At 36.5% G+C, this 23,893-nt stretch overlaps 1 protein-coding gene across 2 annotated transcripts in view; it reads left to right on the plus strand.

Annotated features, from left to right (window-relative positions):
- Positions 1-23,893, plus strand: part of TC2N (tandem C2 domains, nuclear) — a 42,255-nt gene that overhangs the window by 12,828 nt on the left and 5,534 nt on the right. For both annotated transcript variants that reach the window (XM_059182480.1, XM_059182481.1), the window contains 9 exons: positions 1,431-1,551; positions 2,885-3,118; positions 9,336-9,503; positions 10,910-11,001; positions 12,212-12,287; positions 12,825-12,925; positions 13,316-13,432; positions 16,968-17,159; positions 21,172-21,286. In XM_059182480.1, the coding sequence (XP_059038463.1) occupies positions 1,485-1,551; positions 2,885-3,118; positions 9,336-9,503; positions 10,910-11,001; positions 12,212-12,287; positions 12,825-12,925; positions 13,316-13,432; positions 16,968-17,159; positions 21,172-21,286 (1,162 nt within the window). In that variant the 5' untranslated portion in view covers positions 1,431-1,484. The remainder of the gene's footprint in view (positions 1-1,430; positions 1,552-2,884; positions 3,119-9,335; positions 9,504-10,909; positions 11,002-12,211; positions 12,288-12,824; positions 12,926-13,315; positions 13,433-16,967; positions 17,160-21,171; positions 21,287-23,893) is intronic.

A 23,893-nucleotide genomic window follows, 5' to 3' on the forward strand; every position in this document is an offset into this window, starting at 1 on the left:
CTTTTGTAAACACTTGAAATTTTCCATGAAAAATGTATGGAGTGTAAATATGCATAAATGAAAAGAGTGCATTTGGAATTAAGTCAGTGAGGCCAGGGTGGGCAATTGGATGTGAAGTTCTTCAATTTTATGTTCCTGATTAATTTATAACAGACTCCTGGGGCACCTGACTGGCTTAGTTGGTATAGCATGTGACTCTTGATCTTGGGGTTGTAAATTCAAGCCCCATGTTGGGTGTAGAGATTACTTTAAATAAAAAGTAAAAAAAAAAGTAAAAAAAAAAAAAAAAGGTAAAATAAAACTGACTCCCTTTATTTCCAGTTTTTGTTATTTGTGGTTTAGGTAACTGATATCTGAGTGTGTGTGGATGTATGAAATACAGTGTTTAAGATATATTTTTCTCTTTGTGTAATTCTAAATGTTAAACCAACTTATAAAGTATGAAGTTGTTTATTGGCCCCATTATGGGACCTTTGGATTTCCAAAAGAATTGATGTGGAGGAAGTAAAATTTTTCTCACACTTTTTATGTGTGCCATATTTTCTTGGAAATTTTGCTTGGGCATTGATTTGGATATATCTGGCAAAAAGGAAAATTGAAGGTGGAATTTTTAAAAATTATTTTTAATTAACATATATTATTAGCCCCAGGGTACAGGTCTGTGAATTGCCAGGTTTGCACACTTCACAGCACTCACCATAGCACATACCCTCCCCAATGTCCATAACCCAACCACCCTCTCTCTACCCACTCCCCTACCCCCGCAACCCACAGTTTGTTTTGTGAGAGTAAGAGTCTCTTATGGTTTGTCTCCCTCCCGATCCCATCTTGTTTCATTTTTCCTTCCCTACCCCCCAAGCCCCTGACTCTGCCTCTCAAATTCCTGGTATCAGGGAATCATATGATAATTGTCTTTCTCTGATTGACTTATTCTGCTCAGCGTAATAGAGGGTGGAATTTTTCTTTCTTTCTCTCTCTCTCTTTTTTAAAGATTTTATTATTTATTTGACAGACAGAGATCACAAGTAGGCAGAGAGGCAGGCAGAGAGAGAGAAGGGGAAGCAGGCTCCCCCCACTGAGTAGAGAGCCCGACATGGGGCTCAATCCCAGGACCCTGGGATCATGACCTGAGCCGAAGGCAGAGGCTTTAACCCACTGAGCCACTGAGACACCCCAATTTTTCCTTTTCTTTTCTTTCCAGATTTGACATTGAGATTGTTCAGTTAGTGATTTTTGAGTATGTCATTTTAATAACTTATAAGGAGGCTGGCTCATACAAAATTACATATAAGGTGAAAAATCTATCTTCTCTAAACATTTTTGCTTTGTATTCCTCATTCATCTTAGAAAGACAGATAATATGATTTATTTAGTGATACCTAATGGCATTAAGCATGATCATGTTAACTTGTTTTCTATTCTACCAACAGATTAATACTAAAATTGGAAGTTTATCAATTGCTGAATATTGGAAATTGGATGTAATGGCAGCAGAATTTATAAAGAGTTGCTGTAGAGGATGTTTCTATGGTGGCACAGAAAAGCATAATTGTGAGTTTGGCTTCTTTTGACTTCAACAAACATGTATTTAGTGTCTTTTTTATTTGTGGCATTTTGTAATATAAAGATAAGTGAGATGTATTTCCTAACTTTGTGGGGGAGACAGAAACATAAATAAGAGGCATACTAGGTAAGTATTAAAGTACCCTGGAGTATGGAAGGAGAGAGATAAATTCAACATTAACTCCGGAAACACCCTAGGACATCACCATGGAGAGGATGGCATTTGGTATGGGAGTCTAGAGAGGATTTCGGCAGCTGGGTCGGCAGAAGGCAGTAAGAGTAGGTAAAAATTGGAACTGGGTGTGAGAGGTGGTTGAAATTGTACAGGCAAAGGCAGGGAAAGAAAAGTGTTGGGTGTGTTTGGGGACAGTGTACTCTGGCAAATGCTTTCATTTGAATAAAGACGATTTCTAGTTTATGAACAGTGCATTAAAAAACTGCCTTTCACAAATGAAAGGCTGCTGGAGAGGAGACCCATTATTTCATCAAGACCCCATATTTATCAAGGACTCCTGAAGAGTTCCCTTTCAACTGCATGTTCTCCTCTCTTCAGAGTTGTGACTTTATTTTTCTCTGGCTTTCTCTTGTATTCCTTCATCTAGAGTATAGCTTCCTAGTATATTTGAGTACGAAGGCTTCTTTTTGCATTAAAACATTTCATAATTCCTACACAGTAGTAGTTGTACTTTCATTTCTGAAGTCAACAGACAGTACTAATTGTACATAAAGATGAACTCTGGGTGTCCTTTACCTCCCCATCCGAAGTCATCAGCCTTTGAGACAGGGCCAAAATGGGTCACAGAAGCTAGAACAGGGAAAGTTGCCATTATATTAGGGTAAAAATACATTTTATTTTGTGATTGGGTGAAGGTTTTTGTAGACTTGGAGACCTTTAGCTTTTTTTTCAGAATTCTTTTATATATTTAAGACTGATGTTAACCACCAGTACTGACAACAAGAATTGCTTTGTTGACAGTATTTTACTTAAAAGTATCGTGGAATTAACTACAAAATAAACTTGTTTTCCATCTGTGAACCCTTTTGTGGGAATGAGTTGCTTTCAAAACTGCTTTTACCATTATGATAAGTTGATATACTTTAGAAATAGTATATTAATTTCTCAAATATTGCCTGGACAGAATTAATATAGATTCCAGAAGTGCTTGATAGGAAAACTACGTAGAGGTTTCTGTATTAGAGGTTTGTTCTAAAATGATGAAGTAAGTACCAAAGTATGCTAACTTTAGATTATTAGAGATAACTCTACATTCATACTTGTGATTTTTCTTTTTTCTTTTCTTTTTTCTTCTTTTACATGCAGTTTCCAGGGAGAGAGACTTTCAAGCAGCAGTCTCAGAGACTCAGGATACCCCCGTCTCTGTCCCTCCCTTGACTGCTGTTTCGGTAAAGCCTCAGGTTGGCTGTACTGAGGATTACTTGCTTTCCAAATTACCATCTGATGGCAAAGACGTACCATTCGTGGTGCCCAGGTTTAAGCTCTCATATGTTCAGCCCAGGGTACCAGGAACTCTGTCACATCTGGAGGAACTTGAAGGTAAAAAAATGACACGCAGGATTTAAAGATCAACACATAGCATTTAAATGCTATTGTTTCTGTTATTTTGCTCTTTTATAACTTGAAAGTTTTAAAATTGTTTTATGTATAACTTTTTATTTATTTATTTATTTTTGTTTTGCTTTTTCTGCAGAGGAACTTAATGTATAATATTTTTGACAGGTCCCGTTATGAAATCTGATCACAACCAACGCACATTTGTGTGTAGATGTGGCCTTTTAAAAAAAAATTTAAGATCAATTAACATACAGTGTATTGTTAGTTAAAGAGTTTAGTCAGTTGCATTTAACACCCAGTGTTCATTCCATCACATGCCCTCCTTAATGCCCATCATCCAATTACCCCATCCCCTCACGCACTTCCCCTCCAGCAACCCTCAGTTTGTTTCCTATGATTAAGTGTCTCTTATGGTTTGTCTCTTTCTCTCTCTGGTTTCATCTTTTTTTTTTTTTCCTTCCCTTCCTCTATGTTCATCTGTTCTGTTTCTTAAATTCCACAGATGAGTGAAATCATAGGATTTTTGTCTTTCTCTGACTGACTTATTTTGCTTAGCATAATACTCTCTAGTTCCATCCACGTCCTTGCAAATGGTAAGATTTCTTTTTTTTGAATGACTGACTAATATTCCATTGTATATGCAACTTCTCAGTCTAAATAGCCACTTGAGTGAGATAGATTCATTGGGTAGATTTTGGCTGATGTTAGAGGCCTGTGGAATTATGATGATAAGAAGAAGCAACATGAAATTCTTGTATTTTTTTTTTTTTTTTTTAAAGGTTTTATTTATTTATTTGACAGAGAGAAATCACAAGTAGATAGAGAGGCAGGCAGAGAGAGAGAGAGGGAAGCAGGCTCTCTGCTGAGCAGAGAGCCCGATGCGGGACTCGATCCCAGGACTCTGAGATCATGACCTGAGCCGAAGGCAGCGGCTTAACCCACTGAGCCACCCAGGCGCCCCGAAATTCTTGTATTTTAAAAATAATTTGCTTTAGTCATTGAAACACTGTCACAATGTTTTCCCCCCCTCAAAATTTTTTTGTGAAAAATTTCAAACATACAAAGAAGTTGAAAGACTATAACAGTGAATACCCATATATTCACCACATAGAATTGATCATTAATATTTTACCATACTTTATCACATATCTATCTATTGGTTCCTGTATCTGTTATTAGTCCTTTATGAGTTGGAGGGGCGTGGAGAACACATTTCACAATGTGAAATGACACTGATACGTTTTCTTCCGAATACTTAAGCATATATATACTTTATCAGAGTTTAGTATCTGTTTACAATTTTCTTCTTTTGACATAAACCTTATACAAAATGAACTGCCTCAGTTTTGAGGGTTTTTTTGTTGAGTTTGGAAAAATGCATTAACATTGTAATCCAAACTCCTATCAAAATCTAGAATATTTTTCCAAATATGATTTTCTGCCTCATCCTTTCTTCTCATTCTGGGACTCCAATTAGACATATGTTGGACCTTTTTATATTGTTTTATGAGCCTCTGAGACTTCTTTTGCTTGTTGTTTACCATTTCCCCCACCCTTAAGATTGGATATTATTGATTTTCAAGTTCACTCTTTTCTCTGTCATACAGCTGTTAAGCCCATCAAGTGAATTTTTATTTTAGACATTGTGTTTCTCAGTTGTTGAATTTACATTTGGTTCTTTCTCATATATTTTGTTTCTTTGCTGTGATTTTGTTTTCTTTTTTTTTTCATTACCATAAACCTATTTTCTTCTATGTCTTTGGGCTTTAGTATGTTTCTCTGTTAATTCTAACATCAGAGTCATTTAGGTTTGGATTCTATGGTTTGTCTTTTTTGGGGGGTGGGGAATGGGTCACCTTTTCATGTTTCATTGTGTATGGAGTAATTTTGAATTGTATTCTGGGTTTGGGATGTTGTGTCATGGACACTTTAGAATCCATTATATTACTCTGAGGTAAGAGGGATTCCCCCCTCCTTTTTTTCTTTCTTTTAACCAGGCAATGAACTTTGTTGGACTATGCTGCAAATTCTGTGTCTTTGATGGCAGCTCTTATCTCACCTTGGTTTTTGTATCCTTCGTTGGAGTCTATCCCGCATATGTGTGGCTCAGGGATCAGCCAGGTGTTTGAGCAGACTTTATTCACAGAATTTGGGGCTTTTTCCTTTCCAAGATACCCACCTTACTTTCTAGCAGCTGCGGTTGCTCTGAACTCTACCCTCTGGTTCTTTAGGCCAGAAAGAGTGTGGATTTTCTTTTGGCATTTTATCTGCCCTGTGCAGCACCAACTTTGGCTTGTGCTAAAGCAGACAGTCATTAAAAACAGATGGCCATTCCCTTTCTTCCAAGAGTCAGTGCTGTCCTGAATATGCCCTGCTTCTGCTCACTCTCCAGTGCCTTCAGGGTTTTTGTTCATGCTCTTTTTGGTCTACAGTGTACTGTTGTTATCTGCAGGAGACTTGGGTTTGGTAGGAGTGATCCATCTTCCTTCCATCTTTACTTCCTTCCTTCTGTCCTTCCTCCTTCCCCCCTCCCTTCCTTTCTTCCTTCTTTCTTCAAGGAAAGAAGAACCCCATGCTTCGCCCACCACCTAGTTTTGCATGGCAGCAGTGTCTCTCAAAAGCAGTGTTTACAAGCTCTTGGCCACAGCACACCCTGATCATTGGTCTTCCTCTTTCTCAGTACTTGTTAACAGGATTGGGATTAAACTATATAAACAGTTTGGGAATCTGTTTTATTCTTGTCACACATTGTGAACATGTTTTCATGTTCATTGCTTTTTAATGGCCCCGTAGTAATTAAATCCTTAGATGTACCATAATTTATTTAATAAATTCTGTATTCTTAAACATTAAGGGTACCTTATGTATTATTTTCATAATCAGAAAATAAGAAATACCTATCTGGCTATATGTGGTGGTTCTTCTTTTGTCTGTTTTATTAGGTCACTGGAAAACAGATTGCTTTTTGATTTGAATGAATGAAGAAATGGGTTTACACTTAAATTATAGGCTCAGTGAGTATGTGGTAAAGTCATCTGATTTTGATCATATTGGAGAGAAAGATGACTCTATTAGAGTCGAGAAAGTGTTCTAGGTGTCTAACTCTAGAAGTCAGACATGTGCCTGCTGTATGTGTATGTGCCTATGAGTGATGGGCTGACAAGGAAATTTTGAGAGGGAGATGGGGCCGACCACTGTCAGTAATGACTGACATTATATGTCAAGTATTTGAAATGTGTTTTGTTTCATTGCTGTTGCTTACTGCTTTGTAACACAAAGATTCTATCACTAACATCTTGCCATATTTGCTTTGTCACATATCTGTCTACCTTTCCATCAAGAGAATGCATTTCGAATAAATACTAAAATTTTAAATAGATCTTTTGAGAGGTGTAAAGTAAATGTTACTCTATGTTAGTTTTATAGTACTGTGGTTCTGTAAATTGAGAGAAGTTCCTCTTGAACTTTAAAAATGATATCACTGTATACTGTTTGAGGGGAAAATTGGAATTCTGTTAAGGAAAAATGAAATCAGAATATTTTTTTTTAGGTGTAGCCTATAAAGGTAGTGAGTCATCTTTGGTGCTACGACTCGTGACAGTGTATCCTTGTTACCATAAACAGACTTGTGGTAGTGCTTATGCACTGAATGACTTAAGGGTTAGTTCCTAAGGTGTACAGGCTCCTCGCAAAGCTCTCTGGCATCATAACTCCCTCTTGGCACCCCTCTGCCTGTGTATTGTGTTGGATTACACACATAGTTATTTGAACTGGGTAAGTGTAAGATCTCACCTCATAACCCCATATTTTATTTTTCTTTTCTGAACTCAGTATGAAGCCACCTGTTTTATGGGTTAGCTTAATTCAGAAAGTATTGGTTTATACTGTGGGTTCTATTTTAAATAGGATGAAAAGGATGAAAAGATGGCAATAATTTAAATACTTGAAAACTTTATTTTATGTCTCTATATTATTTCCAATACGATTCTGAACTTTGGAAGGAATTTGATCTACTGGTTTTACCCTTTTTAAATTGGAAATATGCACATGTAGAAAAAGGGAACAAAAGGAACAAAGCAGAAATACATAGTTCCATAATTTATTAAGCAAAATACATGTATGGCCACCACTCAAGTAAACAGATATGTATCACCCCAGTACACAGACGTCTCCCTCTTCCCTCTTTTCTGTCACTCCAGAGTAATCAGGTCCCAACTGCAATGATTATTGCTTCCTTGCTGTTCTGCCCTTTTTTTTTTTTTTAAACCACCTTAGCACATATACCTAAATGTCATGGTTTATTTTTTTCTGTGTTCTGACCTTTAGGTAAATGAAATGCCATATTTACCATAGTCTCCTGTTTATGGGTTCTTTCATTCAACATCATTTTTGTGAGAGTCATTCACATTGTTGTCAGTAGCTTCAGTTGGCTTTAATATCTGTACAATATATTTATTGTATTTACTAAAAAATAGATTCATTTTTACCCCAAATGGCATGGTATACAGCCATGTGTCAGTACAGCATACAAAAGTTGCTTTTAGTAGTAGGTATAAACTACAGTCATTTTACTGTTGATGGTTATTGTAGGTATAAACTACAGTCCATTTTACTGTTGATGGTCATTGAGTTTTTTCTGATTTTCTGGTCGTGATGGATAATGATGCTTATGCACATGCTTATACGAGTCTTGGGGAGCACACGTGCGGGCATTTCAGTCATGTACGTGTCCCAGAACAGCACCTTCATGTCACAGGGTATGCATAGCGCAGCCTTTGTCGAGTTTGCCCCGCTGTTTTCTGCGGGGATTGTCTCAGTTTATGATTCCCACCAGCCAAGCTTGGTAGCTCACGTTGTGCTCCTCTTGTCCACACTTGCTTTTGTCAGGCTTTTTGATTTTAACCATGCCGGTGAGTCTGGAGTGGAATCTCCTTGGAGTTTTCATTTGCATTTGCCTCGTGACTAATGAAATTGAGCACCTGCTCATATTTTTTGGCTCTTTGGATAGCCTCTCTTCTCAAGTGTCTGCTCGAGTCCTTAAGCCAATTTATACGTGGCCCTGCCTGTCTTTTCCTTACTGATTTGTGGGAATTCCTGATGTATTCTGGTCATTGTATGGCCAGAACCATGTACTGTTGGTTCTGCTTCTTGTACATGTCTTCTCCCACAGTCGGTTACCTTTGCACCCTCTTCAATAGTCTAGAAAAATGGAAAATGTCAATTTTAATGTAGTTCAGTGTATTAAAAATTTTTTATGATAAATGCTATGTTCCATTTAAGAAGTTCTTCCCTGATCTAAGGCTGTGAAAACTGCCTTATACATTTATTTAAGTGTATAAGTTTTATTGGTTTACCTTTAACATTTAGTTCAGACCCACATCCAATTGAAATTACTGTTTTGTGAATGTTTTAAGCTGGGATGAAGGTGTTTTTTTTTTTGTTTTGTTTTTTTTTTTTTTAGTATATATCAATATCTAATTGTCTTAGCACCTTTTATTGATAAGACTGTTCTTTCTGCACCATTTTCCAGTGCCACATTGATTGTAAATCTAATGTCCACAAAATAATGTGTGTCTCTTTCTGTTCTGCTCAGTCTTACTTTATTGTGCTAGTGTTCTGTTCTTAATACCCAGTAGCACAGATCTTTTAATCTTGTTTTTCTCCTTAAAGATTTGTTTTGGTTATCCTAGGACTGTTGTGTTTCCATATAAATATTTTCTAATCACCTTTTTGTTGATTGCTAACTTTATTGCATTGTGATTAGAGAACATTACTCTGTTATTTCAGTCCTTTCAGAGTTATTAAGAATTGTTCTGTGTCCCTCAGCTTGCTGTCAGTTTGTATAAATGTTCTGCATCTTCATCAAAACAATGATTATCTTTTTACTTAAAAGGTGTTCTTTGTGTAAGTAGAAAAATAAAAGGAAACTCAGATTACAAAATACAGAATTGTTTATGGGGCAAAGAAAAATGCCAAAAATTTACCAGACTGTCTTGAAAGCAGGGCTCATAGCTGATCCCTGGCAGAAGACTCCATGCAGAGCTCAATAAATGTGTGCTTATTTTTTATATTTCAAGCACATGTGATTTGGTATTACTTGAGACAAAAATTTTTTTTCCCTCTGCCTTGGCTGCATTAGCTGTTAGCTAATAACTCCAAGAAAAGTGTATTATAAAACTTTAGAAACACTTACTTTCAGGATCTGCCAGAGCATCTTTTGGAGATCGAAAGGTAGAACTTTCCAGTTCATCCCAGCATGGACCTGGCTATGACATTTACAACCCGTGCTACAGGTATCCGCACATTTCACCTGATCTGAACCGGCGCCTTCCTCCTCGTTCAGAAGCAGTGAGACTGTATGGATCAGGTATGAAAACTTTTTTGTGTGTTTTCTCTTTGTGTTTCTCTCTAACAACTGTAGAAATCAAATGAAATCTAAGACCCTAGAAGAGAGGATTCTAATTATCAAAAATAAAAAAACAAGAGAAAAGCAGGCTTCAGAAGTGATATGATAAACGTTATGACATCTCTGTGGTATTCTATCTAATGTGAAAATTGAAAGATTAATGAATGATGTGTATTGGTAGTTCCAGTTCCATTTTATTTGTCCTTTTTTGAAAAGTTTTATTTTTTTCTGTATCATCTATCCATTCAGAAACCCTACAATAGATATTTATTAGCTTCTTTCTTTCCTGCTCTATTTAGTAAAAATTATAAATTTACAAACTCATGATGAGATTACAAACATGACCAAAGAAAACAGAAAATGCCTGCATGATCATAGGACTTTCTTAGTTTAATATTTGAGCGCTATATAAATTTTAGACTTTCATGTATATATGTGATTCACAAAATTCTGTTTTTCAAGTTTTTTTTAAATAATTTTTTATTTTTTATAAACATATAATATATTTTTCCCCCCGGGTTGCAGGTATGTGAATCACCAGGTTTACACACTTCACAGCACTCACCATAGCACATACCCTCCCCAATGTCCATAACACCACCCCTCCTGTTTTTCAAGTTTTTAATGTATATGGCTATCCCAACAACTGAATTCAGGGTGAGGTCTAAAAACAAGGCAGAAGTATTTATTTAAATGTGTATTTCAGCACTGTTTTAGAATACATGGTTAATGTACTGAGTTCCATTCCTTAAGAATCTTCTAATTTTGGGTGCCAGGGTGGCTCAGTTGTTAAGCGTCTGCTTTTGGCTCAGGTCATGATCCCAGGGTCCTGGGATTGAGCCTGGTGTTGGGCTCCCTGCTCAGTGGGGAGCCTGCTTCTCCCTCTCCCTCTGCCTGCCACTCCCCACTGCTTGTGCTTGTTCTTTTTCTCTGTCAAATAAATAAAATTTATTAAAAAAAAAGGAATCTTCTAGTTTAGGAAGGAAACTAGAAATATAGGAACACATGGAATTCAGAATATTTTTTTAATGTACTAAATGCTCATTATGTTATTGAATTGCATTTAGCACAGAAGACCTACATTCTCTTAGAGTATTCCTATGGAATAAAGAATTGTAATGTAAACAGAAAGAATGAGTTTTTCCTCCTCGATATTTGATGTGGTTGTGAAAATGTGTTGTTTGATTTATGTTGGTTTCTATTTGAACCAAAGTAAAATAATCGAAAAAAATTTAAACTTTAGTAGAAGACTTTGTCTCTTCAATAGATTGCGTTAATATTCATGATGCACTCCTATAGAGATTTAGTTCATAGTCCAATGTTTTTTCTTCTTTGATAAAGAGAAATTTTTCCATGTTTCTTTGTAGTTTGTGACTTAAGGACCAGCAAACTTCCCAGTTCCCCTGGGCTAAGCAAGTCTATGTTTGATCTTACAAGTTCATCTCAGCGGTTCATGCAGGTGAATTATTGATATAAATTGTATAGGATAACTTATTTGCAAGCTAAAAAATTGAGGAATGTGTGAATTACATTAGAAACAACATGTATAGACCTTTTGTAGATAAATCTGTGGTAATATCTGAGGAATAAATACTTAACATTTCCCATGTGCATTTTTCACATTTTTCAGCTATTAAAAGGCATTTTCTTTTTCTTTTTCTTTTTTTAAATGAATCTTACCTTTCTCAGTTAGTATGCACTCAGGTAATCTTGAAGGCATTTGGAATTTAGAAAAGATATGATTAGAAGTGCGTATTGATTGAAACTTCCTTATTGAATCAGCTACCTACTTAGTAAAAATTAGTATTTCTATTGAGATATAGGATTTTAATTACTCATTAATATTAACACAGCATCCTCCTATTTTTGAAATAAAACAATTTTTTGATGTTTAAAGTTTCTTATAAAAGCATAAGTAAATTGTGATTAATTAAAAATTACAAAATAGAGTTAAGCAAATTAAATCACCTATATTCCTATAACTGAGAATAAAAGCACATAAAAATACTGTTCTAGATACTTGAGTGTTTTTTTCCATGTGAGTGTATATACATGTATTTTATTAAAATGGAAGTGTATTCTAAATAATCCTTCGGAATTGTCAGTAGGGTTAATTTCTCGCAGAATTAATTCTGCAGAGCACCAGTCCTTGAATATGTATCAGAATAGGTTGGTGAGCTTGTTAAAATTCTGGCAGCCCATCATACCCCCAGAGCATTTGATTCCGTAGCTCTGCACTGGGGGCTTCAGTTTGTCTTTCCAGCAAGTTCTCCGGTGATGTTGATCTTGCTGGTTCAGAGGGACCATGCTTTAATGACTGCTACGTAGCAGGTTTTTAAGTAACAGGGCACTTTCAATGTATTCTTATTTTTACTGGTACTTTCAACTAGGAAACAATAAGTAGTAATTTCTTTTTCCTTATAAAACCAAACTCCAAACAGCAAAGGCTTTCCCCATATGTGACTAAGTAAGCTATTGAAGATTTTCCTGGTAACATAGACAGAAAGCTTTTTTTCTCTTTTCCATCTAAAAGAGGGACATTCTGACCAGTAGCATTGTCAACATGGTTAGCATGCAGTTTGATACCCGAGTGGGTGTTGGGGGTTAAGTTTCAGAATCTTTAAAGTTCGATGCACGGTATCAGACTCAAGAACAATTTTTATCTCTAGAGACATGATTCCTGGTCCAGCATGCCTAGCACTTCTTCTTCAAGGAAAAACTCCCAGGGCAGTAACAGAAGCCTGGGTAAGGAATAAAGTGCCTTCTTCTTATATTCTTTTTTTAAGGAAATTATTTCTACCTAATCGTAATTTGAATATATATATGGTAGGGTAAAAGAGAAAACTTCAAGATGGTTGTATCTGTTATCTGTATATGAATACGTGGATCAGGTAGCCCATTTTCGAGTTCAGGCACGAAAGCATCTTTAAAAAACACAAAGCAGTGACATGACTTTTGTTTGTTTTGAGTATTCCTTTGCAGAAACTTCTAGAAGCATCCAGGATTAAAAGCCATGTCAGTGTTATTTGGGAAAGTGTATCTTAGTTTTAACGTAAGTCACTCAGGCTGTATTTAAGTTTTCAAGCCAATGTACTTCTTATAGGTCTTACCCTAGCATTCCAATAGTAACACTGAAGTGAGATTTTTGTCTTATTAAAGTGGCAACTTAAAAAAAAAAATGGCAATTTTCAGTTGTGCTCTTAAAATTAGATTGTGTCAAAGCATAATTGGATTAGAAGGATTGCATAGCATTTCAAATGTCCTTGTCCTTTTACAATTCAGATACAATTACTCTGTCAGGAGATGAAAGAGATTTTGGGAGATTGAATGTGAAAGTGTTTTATAATTCTTCAGTAGAGCAGATCTGGATCACAGTTTTGCAGGTAAGTTGATTTAGCAAATACCAACTTTTCTGACAAAATTGAATATTTTCATTATAAACATCTGTTGCTCTCTCTGGGTAACGGACAATACCTTCTTTGGAATTTAGGAATTTGTAGTATTCTGCAGAAAACGGTATTTTAAAAAGACTCTAAAGAAACTAAGTCTGTAGGTCTGATGGAATTGTGATTTTTAACCTCAAGAAGGAAATTGATACGCTGTCTGGAACATTAAATGTCCAATTATTTTAATGTAGATGAAACAAAAGATCTCAGTACACTAACGTTTACTTTTATGGCTTGTATTTAAGTCATTTAACTCAAGAAATACATCAAATATTTGTATTGTTAGGGTTCTTTGTAAAATTCAAACTATATTTTTAATTTTTTTAGTGCAGAGATTTAAGTTGGCCTTCTAATTGTGGAGACACTCCTACTATTTCAATAAAAGGAACACTGACATTGCCCAAACCTGTGCATTTCAAATCTTCAGCAAAGGATGGCTCTCATGTAAGTGGTTGCTTGTGTTTAATTTCTTTTTATTTATTTATTTATTTGTTTGTTTATTTATTTTTTCATATTTGTCACTTTAAACTGTGTAAAGAATTGGAATGAGAAAGTGTCTTGTTTTCGAGAAATTGCAAACTACATATTCATTGCTTTTTAAAGACAATTTTGTGCTTCAAAAATACTTGATAGTTCATTGTCCAATGTTGCATTTTAAAAAGAAAATCTTTTTCTTTTATTTTTATTTTAATTTATTTAATTTAATCCAAGCATAGGAGACTACTTTTCTTGTATGAAAGGAGAATGTCTATATTTTTGTTTTCTTTCCTCCTAGCCCACTTTGGCTTTGAAGAATAATTGCAAGACTGTAATAAATTTCTTTCTAAGTATTTCCAGCTATTATAATCGGAAGACTTATGATCCTGAATTTGGTTTTATAGATTTTAGACTTCCCATTACTTTAAATATATCTTCATTTTTGTCTTTTCATATATGAAAGGTTAGTGTTTTTCCATGCAAATGAAAGGTGTTTTCTGTAAGGACATATGATTTAAAAATAAGATAATTCAAATAACTAATAATCGTGAAAAAAATTTACTCTCACTAGTAGTTATAGAAATTCAAATTTAAATTCCATATTGCTCTCTTTCTTTCTTTGCTTATTAAAATTAGGAAAAAATTTATAATTACTCTGGAACATAGAACTTTCTGGAAATTATTTTGACAAAACACATCAAAGTCTTGAAATATTTATACATCTTACATAGTAATTCTACTTGGAATGTGTTACATGGAAATAGTTTAAAATGCAAATAAAAATATATATAAAGTATTCTTAGCAGTTTTGCTCATAGGGGAATAATTGGAAACCAACTAAATGTCTTATATAGGGGAACGGTTGAGAAAGTTCACGGAATCTATACCATGGGCATTAGAGTTTCTGTGGGTTGCTATAACAAAGTACCACAAATTGGGTGGCTTAGGACAACAGAGTTTTCTCTCTCACAGTTTTGGAGAAAGTTGGAAATCAAGGTGTCAGCAGTGAGGGAGAATCTGTTCCATGCTGCTCTCTTAGCTTTTGGTAATAGTCAGCAGTCTTTGGCATTCCTTGGCTTCACTCTGCTTCCATCTTCACATGCCGTTTTCCATCTGTCACTGTGTCTCCACTGCGACCTCACCTTAATGTCACCATTTACATCTTCAAGGACCCTGTTTCCAAATAAGGTCACGTTCTGAGTTACTGGACATCAGGGCTTCAGTGTATCTTTTTGGGGGCCAAATTTAGACCATAACACCATGCGATAGAATACTAGGCAGCTATAAAAGATAATGTTTAGGAAGAGGTTTTTTTTTTTTAAGTATGTTTTTTTAGATTTTATTTATTTATTGGACAGAGAGAGAGATCACAAGTAGACAGAGAGGCAGGCAGAGAGATCTTAGGGGGAAGCAGGCTCCCCGCTGAGCAGAGAGCCCAATGCAGGGCTCCATTCCAGGACCCTGAGATCATGACCTGAGCTGAAGGCTGAGGCTTTAACCCACTGAGCCACCCAGGTGCCCCTTAGGGAGAGTTTTTAGGGACATGGAAAAATGTTCTTAGTAAATAAAAAGGCAATAATCAAAATTGATGTACATGTGTTAGTATCTCACTTTATGAAAATATGCATTATAGAAGGTCAAGATGGAAATAAATCTTAACTCCAGTTATAATGCTGACATTCAAGATGAATCCTTCCTGAATTAAACAGGAAAGCTTTCACTTTTTATTTTTAAAAAAAGATTTTACTTATTTATTTGACAGACAGAGATCACAAGTTAGGCAAAGAAGCAGGCAGAGAGAGAAGAAGAAGCAGGCTCCCTGCTAAGCAGAGAGCCTGATGGCAGGGCTCAATCCCAGGACCCTGGGATCATGACCTGAGCCGAAGGCAGAGGTTTTAACCCACTGAGCCACCCAGGTGCCTCAGGTTTCACTTTTTGATTGCCAAATAAAACCAAATTAACTTAGGAAAAGTTGGGGAAAATTGTTCTCATATTAAAACTTGCACAGAATCTTTTAAATTTATTATTATTGATCAACTTGTTGACCCTTACTGTAGCAAAATGTGAAGTAGACCAGCACACGTGGCTTATGTGTAAGCTCATTGCATCTCCGTTTAAGAACACTTGGGGCGCCTTGGGTGGCTCAGTGGGTTAAAGCCTCTGCCTTTTGCTGGGGTCATGATCCCAGGGTCCTGGGATTGAGCCCCGCATTGGGCTCTCTGCTCAGCAGGGAGCCTGCTTTCTCCTCTCTCTCTGCCTGCCTCTCTGCCTACTTGTGATCGCTGTCTGTCAAGTGGATAAATAAAATCTTTTTTTTTTTTAAAAAAAAAGAACACTTGGTGTACACTGCATTGTTGATGTGATCGTGAGACTGAGAGAAAAAGAGAGTGCTGGTGTTTGGGAGTTCTCAAACACAATTCTGACTATACAGATATAAACAGTTACAATAAAAGTCAAAATGTGGTTGCAGTATCTAAAATATTGATGTTAGTTGCCCAGATATCTTATTTTTTCAAAAGGCAAAAAAAAAAAAAAATCTTTTTCAAAAGAATGTAGTAAAGGGGCACCTGGGTGGCTCAGTGGGTTAAACCGTTGCCTTCGGCTCAGGTCATGATCTCAGGGTCCTGGGATCGAGTCCTGCATCAGGCTCTCTGCTCAGCAGGGATCCTGCTTCCTCCTCTCTCTCTGCCTGCCTCTCTGCCTACTTGTGATCTCTCTCTGTCAAATAAATAGAATCTTTAAAGGAAAAAAAAAATGTAGTAAAGAGAATAAGGAAGTGTAGAGCAAAATCCGTCTGGTGTTAAGAAGATGTGAGCCCATGGTAAGCTTAGGCTTTTAAAACTTTAGGAATAATGAAAAGAATATTGGAAAATACTCTGAGCATGGAAAACACTGACTTGCTGCCTGGGGTGGATGCTTATGAGAAAAGATAGCACTTTCCAAGGAGACTGATTTCCAGGTTAGAAAGGGTGAAGCAAACGTCACCGAAGGAGAAATTGAAGCCCAAGGTAGGTGGGAAGAATGTTAGACAAAGAATAGAAATAATTCAAGTCTCTTAATGTGAATGGTTAGATTTGGGGTACTTATGAGAGAGCACACATGAGATTCTTGAACCGCTTATTAACTGTTGAAAAATTGTGGTGAATAGCAGGAAAGATTCCCCAGAACCAAAGATGGAAAACAACCCAATTTTCAAAAAGTAGAGAAGCTATATTCTGCTAAACTTCTTGTTGATATTGACCTGAGTTCCTTAGTAATTAAAAGGATGATTTGTGAAATTAAAGAAGGCAGTATTCAAGATAAATTCTGGAAAAATAATTCATGGTCATTGTCATCTTAAGTTACATTGAAAAATATCTTTTTGTTGTAAAAAAATTTATATCTTCCTTTCCTACATTATAAAATGTTATTTTCATTTCTTTTGTATCAGCATATTTTTTTTCAGTCCTTTTATCTACTTTTTTAAAAATTATTTTCTTGTGTGTGTGGTTTTTTTTTTTAGATTATCGAATTTATGGAAACTTTTGTTTTTGCTATTAAACTCCAAAGTCTACAAACTGTAAGGCTTGTATTTAAGATTCAAACCCGGACTCCCAGGAAGAAAACCATCGGAGAATGCTCACTCTCACTCAGAACTCTCAGCACACAGGAGATGGAATACTCTTTGGATATAATGCCACCTTCAAAAATTTCTGTAAGTGATAGTGCTATGTAATGTTGAAAGTGTTTTATACTTTTAGAACTATTTTTGGGGGTGAGTTTTGGTTGGAGTATAAACTGAACGCTCTAGAATATACTAGAGGATCAGGAAGGCTCTCAAGAAGAAATAGTAATAATAATAATGCTGATGTCATTGTTAAATAATACTTTTTAAGTAATTGATAAAAGGTTGTTTTATCAAGTAATTGATAAAAGATAACAGATACCCTTTGCCTTCTCTGTTGAAAAATAACCTTAGGGTTACCTTCTCCTAGTACATTTTATTTTTATTTATTTATTTTTTTAATTTTATTTATTTATTTGACAGAGAGAGATCACAAGTAGGCAGAGAGGCAGGCAGGGAGAGAGGAAGGGAAGCAGGCTCCCTGCTGAGCAGAGAGCCCAATGCGGGACTCAATCCCAGGACCCTGATCATCACCTGAGCCGAAGGCAGCGGCTTAACCCACTGAGCCACCCAGGCGCCCTCCTAGTACATTTTATATAAACGTTTCATATGTCAGGGAAAATAATCCTGAAGTTAGTAGCTGATAACTTAGAAAGAGCAAGAAAGAATCGTAAACTCCAAACTCAGAGATTGCCTTAAAAGATTAGGAAGGTGGTTTTAATCATGAGTAAGCTAAATATCTGTCCATAAATTGGGTAAAATGGAGGCTCTTACGGCTGGGGTATTGCTTGTTTGTTAGCTAGTTTGTTTTGGAAAAGAACTTGATTATCTGTACCGCTTCTTGATTTTTGAGACCTGATTTTAATTCTCTCAACTAGCCAGCTAATTTCTCTCAACTAACTAGCTAATTTCAACTAGCTGTTGAAATTGTTTAGATATCCCTAATAATTTAATTCTGCAGCTTCTGTGTCAGGATAACAGTTACAGAAATCAGTCATAAGCTTCTGTAAGGTCAAGCCTATATGTGATTTTAAGTTCATATGGGATTTATATTTTTTCTGCCTTCCAAAATATTTATCATGACTTTAAGTGATTCTTAACCCTGGCTACACATTAGAATCACCTGGGGAGCTTGACAAACATGCCCGCATCTTGACCAGATAAATCAGAATTTTGTGGGGGGAGTGAGGGGAGGCAGGGGTAGGCCACAAGCATCTGTACTTCTCAGCTTTCCAGGTGATGCGGCGGTGCAAGCCTGGTTGAGAACCACTGAATTAGAGGGGAATTAAGTTAGGGATTAAAAAACAAAAACCAAAAGATTTCTATAATCAAAAAATGATATTTTTAGTAGTTAATTCTTATGTATTATTTTCTGTCTCCATCTCCAGTGTGTTCCCTGTATAGCATTTATTACAACTTAGAATTCAGTTACTTGTTCTAAACAAAAGTAGCCTCTAGCTTCCATCTGTTTTCTTTATATTTGACTGTGCTTAGTAAGGGTCTGTTTTATTCTTGGCATTGAATACTGGTACATAGGTAGGTAGGAAAGAATAAATGATGAATGAAAGCATGCCATATTAGATTATTTTTATATTCTGTTGAAATATAGCAGATTTGATTTCTAACTGTGACAGGAGTTTGTCACCTTGCATTTTTTTTTTTTAATTAACGTGGTATAGAGAGTAATCTGCAACCATATTTTACAGAGGGCACAAATATACTATTCAGGTGGTTGATTCATATAGTAACACTTTAAAGTCTAGGAGAGTGTATCAAAAGATAACTCAGCAAAGGTATTTTCTGGGGAATTGAGATGTTCTAATCTTATCTGCCTTGGAGAATCTGAATGAATGATTATGGCTGAGTTTCCACCAAATAATGTCATGTATTAGAGGTCTTACACACATTTGTATATCTGCTTTGTGCTAGGTGCTAGGCATACAAAAAGATTGGTGGCCTGAAGGAAGAGCTTAGGAGCTCTACTGGACCAGTGAATTTACGTTACTGAGGGTGAATATTTCATATTATTGGCTAAGGCAAAAGTAGTAGGCTTTGTTTCCTGTGTCGAGAAGGAAGATTGGTAGTCTTTGTGAAAGTGACAGAGCCAGACTCACACTGATAACTACATCGCTGTGAACAGTAGAACTATCATGTAAGCTCATGCTTTCCTCGGTACAGAATTGTTGACCTTGACAAATAGTAATGGAAGTATTTATTTGAGAACCCAGATTTCTGTGTGGAACAATGCACAAGAGGTTCTCGTGCAGAAGACACTTCAACCACACAGGGGAGGTGGTGTTAGGTGACTTAATGCTCACACCAAACTTCGGAGCTCTCTGCTCTTGGTATCCCTACCGTGGAGACCAACACACTGAAGCCCTTGCCTGGTTTCCTCCAGCTGGTAGTTGGTGAGGCGGGATTTGAACAGAAGCACCGATTCCAGGACCGACCCTCTTAGCTCGACTATATAGTGCTCCCGCCAAGGAGATATGGTCCAACATCACAGGTCATGGTTTCCTCCAATTATGCATAAGTTTTCACTTTCAACAACAATTCAAGGAAGGCTTAGAAAGTCTTCTTCAAAAAAAGTGATACATTATTCAGGACCAGAGATCATATCTTATATCTTCCACAGTTTTGTGCCCGTTAAAAATACACTTAATATATACCTGCTGCTTGATTAAAATTTTAATTTTTTGGTGACTGGGAGATTGAAAACCACTTTGAATAGTTTCTCATGATCTAAATTAATATCCTGGAACATAGTAAGTAATTTGAATTCCGAAATGACACTGGTGAGTTGGAAATGGCAAACTTTTTGCTAAACACTGCTCGGTTTTGTATGAGTGAGTACTACAGGTGTGTAACACTAAGGGAAGTTTTGCAACCATTAGGTATTTTCATAAGTATGATCACATTGTGGGTACAAAACCATAATAAGGGGCCCCTAGGTGTCTCAGTTGATAAGCGTCTGCCTTCAGCTCAGGTTATGATTCCAGGGTCCTGGGATCAAGCCCTGCATTGGGCTCCCTGCTCAGTGGGAAGCCTGCTTCTGCCTCTCCTACTTCCCCTGCTTGTGTTCCCTCTCTTGCTGTCTCTCGCTCTGTCAAATAAATAAATAGAATCTTAAAAAAAATCATAATAAAAAATTTTATCCATAGTTTTCTTGTTGTTTTGTAAATAGTAAGTAATGTCCTTTTTAATCTACTTTTTTAAAATGCCAAGAACATGGGGCACCTGGGTGGCTCAGTCCTTAAGCGTCTGTCTTCAGCTCAGGTCATGATCCCAGGATCCTGGGATCGAGCCCCACATTGGATTCTCTGCTCAGCAGGGGGCCTGCTCCCCCCCCCCTTGCTTGTATTCCCCCCCCCCTCACTCTCTGTCTCTCTGCCAAATAAATAAAATCTTTAAAAAATAAAAAATAAAAAAAATAAAATGCCAAGAACAGTAGCATTCCTTTTTAATCAACAAAGACTTTAACTTTTCCCTTCTCTGTTTCTCCTTCATTTTATTGTTTGCCTCTGGTTTTCTTTGACCTTTTCCTTATTATTTCCTGCCTCCACTTTCACTAGCTCCCTTCTTGCCGGCTTTCTTCTTTGGCTGGCTCTCATTCAGCATAGTAAGCCAGCTCTTAACCCACACATTTGTTCCTTGTAGTAATCCTTTTTCTTCTGAGCTGGGTAGCACCTACTATCATGTCTACAATTAGAAAAATATATTGATGATTCTCATATTTGAAACTTTTTATTGAGCTTCATGTATTCTTAAAAATAATTCAAATAAATACATTTAGGTGTTTTTGGAAGTGTGCTGCTTTGGTGTTTATCATGCTGACACTTTCTTTAGTATAGCTGCTTGGGAATTTAATTTGTTTTCAATTTGAATTATCTTCTGACTGCTCTGATTGGGAACAATCAGATATGTTGGTGTGACTTGGATTTTCAGAATCCATGACATTTCTCCTAACCATCTTATGGACCATAGCTTTTGTGTGTCAAAAAAAAGCAGTGTTTTCTTCTAACTGTAGTTCTTTATTTCTAAATTTTTGAAATAACCCCAAATCTTATTCTTAATTAACAAATGGCACTCTTTTGATATCCAGGTTTGCCATGCAGAACTTGAACTGGGGACTTGTTTTCAAGCCGTAAATAGCAGAATTCAGTTACAGATTCTTGAGGCACAATACCTTCCAAACTCTTCAACACCTCTTGCTTTGAGTAAGTATATCCGTGGCTCAAAGTGGAATCTTTAGAAAATATTAGTAAAAAGTAGTTTTTCCTGCATTTCTTAGTAACGGACATTAAAATCTTAGTTACTTTTGTTATTTAACTTACTTACCTTTTAACTTAAAATTACTTTATTGGATTTCAAATTTCAGCCATTGTGCCTACTTTAATCCATGTTCACTTGGTTTTTATTCACTTGATGCCATTCCTTATTGAGCTCATCAGTTAAGATAAGTTGTGTTTTCAGAGGACTCTTAGATATATTTCACCAGCCTAGAAAATTTATTCTTTTCCTAGTTTGCCCTTCATTTGAATGTATTGCTAACTAGAAACTTAATTAAAAAAAATTTTTTTAAATACCAAACTCAACCCTTGATACACTAAAATTTAAAATACCAAACTCAACCTTTGATACATTTTTCCTTCCCTGGGCCTTGGGGCACAAGAAGGGGTTCTGATAATTTGTATTGTGTAGGCCTGGTTCACATGGCTTCTCCTACAGCTTGGGATTTGAGATCCATTCTACCAGGGCTAGAGTGGGGTAAGAGTGCTCCCTCATTCCGCTACAAGAAGAGAGGATATTGGGAGGCAGCAGAAGCAATGGATGTCCACTCTGACTACAAAGACTGAAAATAAATGCAACTGACCATTCAGTTCAGGAAGCTAGGAAAACAACAACAGACAAAAAGGAAAGTAGAGGTGAGGAGTTCAGGTAAAGTTGAAGTTGATAATTATGAAGACAGCAGCAAAAGACATAATCAATAAAACCAAAAGCTTTTTCTTTGAAGAGATCAGTAGAATAAACAAGCCTAGAGTAAGTTGGATTGAGCAAAAATAAAACATGAAAAGGGGGTGGATAACATTTCACATTCAGAAGAGATTCAATAATGAATTAGATAATACCATTTAAAACTATGCCTGTTCATTTGAACATCTATATATAATAACTGATTTTCAGAGAAAAAAAAGTTGTTGAAATTTGCTCCAAAAAAGGGAGAACATCTGAATAAAATGATTAACCATGTGTAGATAGTTAAAGAATTGCCTCTAATAAAAGCACCAGGCCAAGATGACTTTACTGATAGAGGCTACCAAACTTTCAAGGAACATTTAATTCCTATTTTTTTTTAAGATTTTATTTATTTATTTGACACAGAGAGAGGGATCACAAGTAGGCAGAGAGGCAGGCAGAGAGAGAAGGGGAAGCAGGCTCCCTGCCGAGCAGAAAGCCTGATGTAGGGCTTAATCCCAGGACTCTGAGATCATGACCTGAGCTGAAGGCAGAGGTTTAAGCCACTGAGCCACCCAGGCACCCCTAATTCCTATTTTATATAAGCTGTTCCAAAGCAGGAGAAACAATGGAAAAAGTAACTTTCCGAGGTGAGCATATTCTCAATATCAAAACAGAAAAGATAGTGCATAGAAAAAAAATAGCTATAGACTATTACCACTTATATAGATAGATAGAAAAATCATAAAATAAAAATAAGCAAATGAAATCCAATTTGGCATGAAAAGAATAAATTACCAGGACTACATAGTAGGTTAGTTCTAAGAACGAGGATGTCAGTAGAAGTCTGCAGATGCAGTTCATTACATTAAGAGGTGTCTTTCTTTAATCAAAACTGCTGATTGGGATTATCCATGATCTGTATCATCTTGTAAATCTAATGGTCTGTCCTCGGTCACCACTTTACAGCTCCCTCCTTTCTGGAAGTTCCCTCCTCCATTTCTTGCTGCTCTGCAGCTCCAGCTCCATCCATGACAACTTTGTGCCTGAACTGTAGGTGCCATGCATCCATCAGACAGGGGAGGATGCTTAGGCGGAAAGCTGTCTGAACCTGAATGTTAGCGGTGTAGTTTCCATCTTGCAAGACGCGACACTCCTCCAGTTCCTTCCCATTTTTGGTCTTTTTTTTTTTTTTTTTTAAAGATTTATTTATTTATTTGAAGAGAGAGAGAGAGAGAGAGATCACAAGTAGGCAGAGAGACAGGCAGAGAGAGAGAGGAAGGGAAGCAGGCTTCCTGTTGAGCAGAGAGCCCAATGCGGGACTCGATCCCAGGACCCTGAGATCAGACCTGAGCCGAAGGCAGCGGCTTAACCCACTGAGCCACCCAGGCGCCCCCACTTTTGGTCTTGAACAGTGTTTTGTTTTGTTTTGTTTTCCCCAGAGTTGATCATTGTTATCCATGGGAAGCTTAGTTTGTACAACTATTCTATCATTACTGGAAGCTCTTCAGCTCAATTTATTTAAAGAATAGATTTTCTCTAGCAGGCATATGTTTAACTTCTGGAGTCACAATCAAAGAATTTTACCTGCATAAAATTGGGAAGGAAATTCCTCCAGCTCTCTGAAGAGTTGGCCCCTATCTTTTGTGTAATACTTTTCAGTATTACACAAAATACTGTAGGGGAGTATTACTCCCCTACTGCTGACCATTACTTATGCCTACAATTTCCAGTCTTTAATGGCATTCAGGTTAGAGGAAGAGTCTGTTCATTGGAGGTCACTGTGGTTCTTTGTAAAGTGTGATTAAAATTACAAAGTTTACTATCAGCATTTTTTCTGTTATGCCAATAGCTCATTGGCTCTTTAT

Source organism: Mustela lutreola, chromosome 7 (genome assembly GCF_030435805.1).
Source record: "Mustela lutreola isolate mMusLut2 chromosome 7, mMusLut2.pri, whole genome shotgun sequence".
NCBI lineage: Eukaryota > Metazoa > Chordata > Mammalia > Carnivora > Mustelidae > Mustela > Mustela lutreola.